The following is a 6,261-nucleotide window of genomic DNA, read 5'->3' as shown; positions in this document are numbered from 1 at the left end:
TTATTTTTTTTTGGCCTATAGAATTTACTTGCTTTTATTTTGGTGGAGTTAGTTACACATACAGAATGCAAATTCAATTCCCAATGAACTAACGTATTGGAGGAAAAAGTTTGACTCCAATGTAGCAAAGAAGAGACTATTAATGCGTATATAATTTTAGTTACATAACTTTTTAAATAAGATACGTAACTTGCTTTAATAATACACAAACAGTCTTATAATTTGGGCTAAAGTGTAAACTACACCCCTAAATTTTAGGGGTTTTATTCTGTTTGCATGAGCACAACATCCCCTTTGTCCATATTTTTTGTTAAGTGCTACATAAGCTTGTGACGTGTGTTTAGTTTGTTCACATGGCATAATGATGTGATATTATTTTATTTGATGAACTAAACATGCATGACATGCTTATGTAGTATTTAACAAAAAAATATGAACAAAAGATTTATTGAAGTTTACGGAATAAAAATACAGGAGGTAAAATTTAAAATTTAAAATTTTAAGGTATAAAATTCAAAAACTTTTAAATTTTTTGGGATATAGTTTGCACTTTTAACTGATAATTTGTCATGACTGTTCCATATTGCAACTGTTTAAAGTTGATGATATCTTGTTCCTATCGAAATAGCAACATGGGGAAACAGAATTTCACACACCATATATTTATGTTTACGACCTTGTCCACACGGATGAAAGATGTTTCCGTGTAAGTAATACGTAGATGTTGGTGCATGCATGCCAAGTCCCAAAAATTCCCAACTCATATGAGTCATCAGACCAAAACTATAATACCCATTACCCAGTCCAGCACGCGTTGGACAGTTTGGCACACTAATTAAACGAAACAATCAACGTTTGTTTTGAGCCCATTCATGCCGAAACGCCAGGGGTGCGCGTCAAGTACGCGTTCGGCGTTTCGGGTCCAACCATAATAATGTGAAATGCAAAAAAAACAATGGCTTATGTTATGCTTATTAGGACAAAACATAAAAACAGGAAAAATAGGAGCCTTTGCCCACGTGTTAAGGCTGGCCAAGTCAGTCAGTCCACCGACTCGCTGACCAGCCTTTTTATTTTTTTGGTGTCAAACTTTTTGAATTTTGATCCATTCTATTCCAAAACCCCACGCTGTGTTCCATTTTACCGTTTCAAGTTCAAACGGTTGAATATTCAAAACCCATCAACCTCACCTCCCTTTCTCTCTTCTCATACCCACTTTTTTGTTCTGTTCAAATTTTTTATTAAATTTTTTTTCCCAAGTTTTGAATCTTGGACCGCTTGCTTACGCTGTAACTTTATATGACTTATACACGTCTATATATACATCCAAACCAACAGATCCTCATTCAATTCATGAAAACACACATCATTTTAAGACAAAACTCAAATTAAGAATATACCTTCTTTGTTCAATTTTGATTCTTCCAATTCCAAACTCGAACTAGTACCAATGATTTCTACATGGAGAAAAAGAAGAGCTGGGCGCCGTGCCGCTAAGGAGCAACAACGAGGCGAGAATGGAGACATGGAGCTTATTACCATACCAAACCATTTTCGATGCCCCATTTCTCTAGACTTCATGAAAGACCCGGTCACGTTGTCGACGGGGATTACGTATGATCGTGATAGCATCGAGAAGTGGATAGAGGCCGGGAACCATACCTGTCCCGTTACAAACCAAGTGTTCAGGAGTCTTGAGCCTATTCCAAATCATACCATAAGGAAGATGATACAAGATTGGTGCGTTGACAATCAATCCTATGGCATTGAGAGAATCCCCACACCTCGGATTCCGGTTAGCTCAACGGAGGTTTCGGAAATTCTTTCAAAGATTACTATGGCAAGTAAACGTGAAGACCAAGTTTGGTGCCGAGAGTTGGTGGCGAAGATCAAAGCCTTGGTGAAGGAAAGTGAGCGTGACAAACGGTGCATTATGGGCAGTAAGGCAGGTAGTGTTATCTCAGCTGCGTTTGAAACATTTTCAATAGCGCCGTCTTTCGATAAAAATGTTGCGGTATTGGAGGAAATCCTATCGGCTTTAACCTTGCTTTCACCAATTGATGAAGAGGCCAAGTGTTATCTTGGATCAGCTGCTTCTTTGCATTGCATGGTATGGTTTTTGAAAGGTGGAGATTTGTCAGCAAGAAGAAGTGCGGCTTTGGTCTTAAAAGAGGCTATTTCATCGAATGAGCGCGTAATAGATGCGTTAGCAGAGATAGAAGGAGCTTTAGAAGCATTGGTGAAGCTAATTAAAGAGCCCATTTGCCCTACGGCCACAAAAGCTTCATTGATGGTCATTTATCATATGGTTAATTCCTCATTTCCAAATGAGACCATTATAGAAAGATTTGTTGACATGGGCTTGGTCTCTTTGCTCTTAGAAATACTTGTAGATGGCGAAAGACGCATCTGCGAGGAGGCATTGGGTGTTCTTGATGGGCTATGCAGTAGTGACATAGGGAGAGATAAGGTCTTCAACAATGCTTTGAGCATGCCGGTTTTAGTTAAGAAGTTATTACGGGTATCGGATTTGGCAACTGAGTTCTCGGTCTCCATCATTTGGAAGCTCTGCAAGAATGAACAGAAGGAAGAAGGAGGAGGTGTTCTTATTGAAGCACTTCAAGTAGGTGCGTTTCAGAAGCTCTTGCTGCTCATACAGGTTGGCTGTGCGGAGAAAACAAAGGAGAAGGCTACGGAGCTGTTGAAATGGTTGAATCTTCATAGGGATAGGTTGGAGTGTATTGATTCAATGGATTTTAAGGATCTGAAAAGGCCCTTTTGATTCATGCGGCAACCAAATTTGTCTTGTTTGTGGACGTCCTACTCATTTTTTCAGAGTTCAATGTACAAAATATATCATTTATACTGAAATACATAATATATACTGCCAAAAATTTAGAGGTCTATATTGAATTTTCGAATTTGTCTTTGCTTGTATATGTCGATCATATACGGCCTGAAAACATGAAGCCAATTTTTGTATTATTTTTTATTTATTATAAATTTTATATAGGTAGAAGTAGGATAGAATTTAAACTTATTATGTTTACTCCATAATAATTATTTTTTACTAACAAGCTATGTCAAGATACCGATTAAGTTTTAGGGTAGGTAGGATCGATCTCAAATCTCTTACTCGATAGTAAGAGATTACTAGTTAAGTTAACTCGAATCCAATGAAACTAATGGTTTAAGAATATGTTTCCTGTGCTAAGGAGCCAAAACAAAAAAAAAGATGTGATAAGAATTATATTTTTATTTTAAAAAATATATTTTATTGGATTAGAATTCTTATTGTTAGGGTCCGTTTGAATACAGTTGAAAACTAAAAATTAAAAATTAAAAACATTGTAGTAAAATAATTTTTAAATATATAAATATACCGTGATACTCATTTTTAATAAAAAATTACTGAGAAGTTGCTGTACACTAGTGTGCACTGTACACGAATAGAAAGTCAAAAAACACGGCTACCAGAAAAAAAAAAAAAAAAAAAAAAAAAAAAAAAAAAAAAAAAAAAAAAAAAAAAAAAAAAAAAAAAAAAAAAAAAAAAAAAAAAAAAAAAAAAAAGGCCATTTCATCCGGATCTAAACGCAGGCTTAATCCATTACAGTCTTTACGTGTCATCTAGATCCTGGCTAGGAGCCTGTATTGACGATGGTAATGGCAACAAATTAACAATAAACTATATATATATATATGACCATGTAAATCATATTTTTTTTTTGATGAAATGACCATGTAAATCATATTATTCTACATGAAACTTTTCCTGGCAATAAAATTAGGCCAATATTAAGTTGTGATCAGGTTACAATATAGATACTTTCTTTTTCACTTTATAACCAAACTCTTGCTGTGGGGGTATCATCTCTGTCTCTCTGTCTCTATCTGTTTCTCTCTGAAAGGACAAACATACAATTCGTGAAATCAGAAAAAGAAAAAGAAAAGAAAAGAAAAGATAAGGCCTTAAAGTATCGTTATCAAATTGAGTTAGTTCACATACATGCAATTTGCGAAATCAAAAAAAGAAAAAGAAAAGAAAAGAAAAGATATAACCTTAAAGTGTCGTTATCAAATTGAATTAGTTCACTTGGGTTTTTATTTATTTTTTAATAGGAAGTTCACTTGGGTTTGAATGAGTATATTGTTATTTGTTTATTTAGTTTGTTAATTAATTATCTAAAAAGTATATATAGTTTGTACTAAAGAAAGGGTGAATATATATATATATATATATATTTATATATTTATATTTATATATGAATTTCATTAACAAACAGAACCAACACTAACACAATTCAGAAGACAAGAACTGTTATAATACAAAATTACAAACCAAAATTGTGATCAAATAAAAGTATACATAAGTCCACAAGGGCGGACTAAAAAAAAAAACAATATCCTTTTCAAGAGCTGGAAGTCTTCGAGCCAAAGCATCGGCACCAATGTAAAGAGTATATAATTTTATTATTATTATTTATTTTTTAATTATTTTTTTCATTCATTTTGAAGCAACTGTAGGCTGTAACACTTGATGATGTCCGAAATCAGTGAACACAAATACCACCAAGGTTTGGAAGATATGCAAGAAAAAACACAAGAGAGCTTGAAATTGATATTTCTTCTTCCCCTTACCATCAGGCACTGGCGGCTCCAAGTTAGAGTCAGGGTGGTCACAGGACCACCCTGGCTTGGAAAAAACAAGTCATTATTATTATATATAAAATTTAAAAATTTTATGATTATTTTATCTTAAAAAAAAAAGTGTGACCACCCTAAATTTTTTTAGGTCCAATATAATTAAACTCTGGACAAAGTTTAGTAACAAACTTGGTTGTAGATTAAGGTTACAACTCCACTTAATATTTTTTTATTAGATATGAATTTTAACAATTCCACAATTAGATTATATATTTTTTTTCTTATATCCTCCACGCTTGCAAAACTTCAAAAAGATTAAAGATAAATAGTTTGTGTCATCAATCAAATGTTTAATTTTTGAGTTTTTATAATATAAAATTATACGTAAAAAATAAGTTAATGGATCAAATAGTAAATAATATATAATTGACATGAAACTTGACATACGTTTTAAGAATACAAAAAACATAAAATTCAACGATTAGATTTTCAAAATATGTAGCCATGTGTTAATTTGTTTAGTGAAAGTAGTAGTCTTTGGCTATAACAAAGTTTGTAGTCAAATTTTGATCCTTTTAACAATATCTTTACAAACAAAAGGAAAATTTCAAGAAAAATTTCATTTTACTAAAATTTTGAAAGAGATATAGCTTGCAGAATTAATAATGAGATATAACTATCTTTTTTATTAAATATCGTATAATTTAAGTTTCTTAATAATTACTTTAAAAAAAATTCCTAAAATCGTCACTGCTATCAGAGATACATTCTCAAAAAAATCACTTCATTTGCAATTGGATATTTCTTCTCCTTACCCTACACAGAAAAAGTGACAAAACAACTCAATCTCCTCATGGTTGGAAATCCCCCTCCCCCCTTCGGAATTTCTTCAAGCTCAATACTAATGGATTTGCCCAAGGCAACCTAGGCAGGGCTAGTGCCAGAGGCCTTATCAAAGGAGCTTGGATTGATGGCTTCTCCATAAGCATTGGTCTTACCCACTCCATGGCAGCCGAATATGGCACCTATGAGATGGCCTTGCCCTCACTTCATGGAAACTGTTGCACAATTTGTTGTTAGCATTATTAGTACTCATATTATCTCGATTGTTACCTCTCACTGTTGTAGGGCCATCATTAATTTGTGGTTGCAGGTCCCTCCCATTTTTGAGGAAGTTCACATCAGCGACGTCCGTTTCAAGGCAACTATTGTGCGAATCTTTTGACCAATGAAGGAAACCCTACTAGAAATTATTTTGTATTATATAACGGTCCTCCTCCTTATATTTTTTATCAATTCTCTTAGTACTTAAGAGTGTTTCATACCCTAAACTTTATATTTCTTAATTTGTTTTAAGATATTTTTATTTGTTTATTTATATTTAATCAATGTAAGATTTACGTATAATATAAACTTATAATTTTTCTTTACTTTAATGTAACTTTCATTTTACATACCCAAAAAAATATCTCAGATTCTAAATTATACCTCCAAAATTAAAAGGTAGGTACCATTGTCATAGAGCAGGTTTTTTTGAAATTAGAAAGATGACTGAGAACCATGGTAGGTGAGTCAACCCCAAACTTGGGTCTCTATGTCAAGGGTGAAAAAGGGCCA

General features: G+C 33.2%; 1 protein-coding gene across 1 annotated transcript; it reads left to right on the top strand.

Annotated features, from left to right (window-relative positions):
- Positions 1–1,337: 1,337 nt before the first annotated feature.
- On the top strand, positions 1,338–2,906 carry LOC126717772 (U-box domain-containing protein 21-like). The gene has a single exon (XM_050419660.1). The coding sequence runs from the start codon at positions 1,451–1,453 to the stop codon at positions 2,780–2,782; it is 1,332 nt and encodes a 443-aa protein (XP_050275617.1). The 5' UTR covers positions 1,338–1,450; the 3' UTR covers positions 2,783–2,906.
- The last annotated feature ends 3,355 nt before the right edge of the window (positions 2,907–6,261 follow it).

Source organism: Quercus robur, chromosome 3 (genome assembly GCF_932294415.1).
Source record: "Quercus robur chromosome 3, dhQueRobu3.1, whole genome shotgun sequence".
Lineage (NCBI taxonomy): Eukaryota > Viridiplantae > Streptophyta > Magnoliopsida > Fagales > Fagaceae > Quercus > Quercus robur.
The sequence above is the reverse complement of the archived record's forward strand: the minus strand, read 5'-3'. Positions and strand labels throughout refer to the sequence as shown.

Bases quoted from the DNA above. Each gene is read 5' to 3' on its own strand.
- LOC126717772 (XM_050419660.1), top strand. From the start codon at position 1,451: ATGATTTCTACATGGAGAAAAAGAAGAGCTGGGCGCCGTGCCGCTAAG.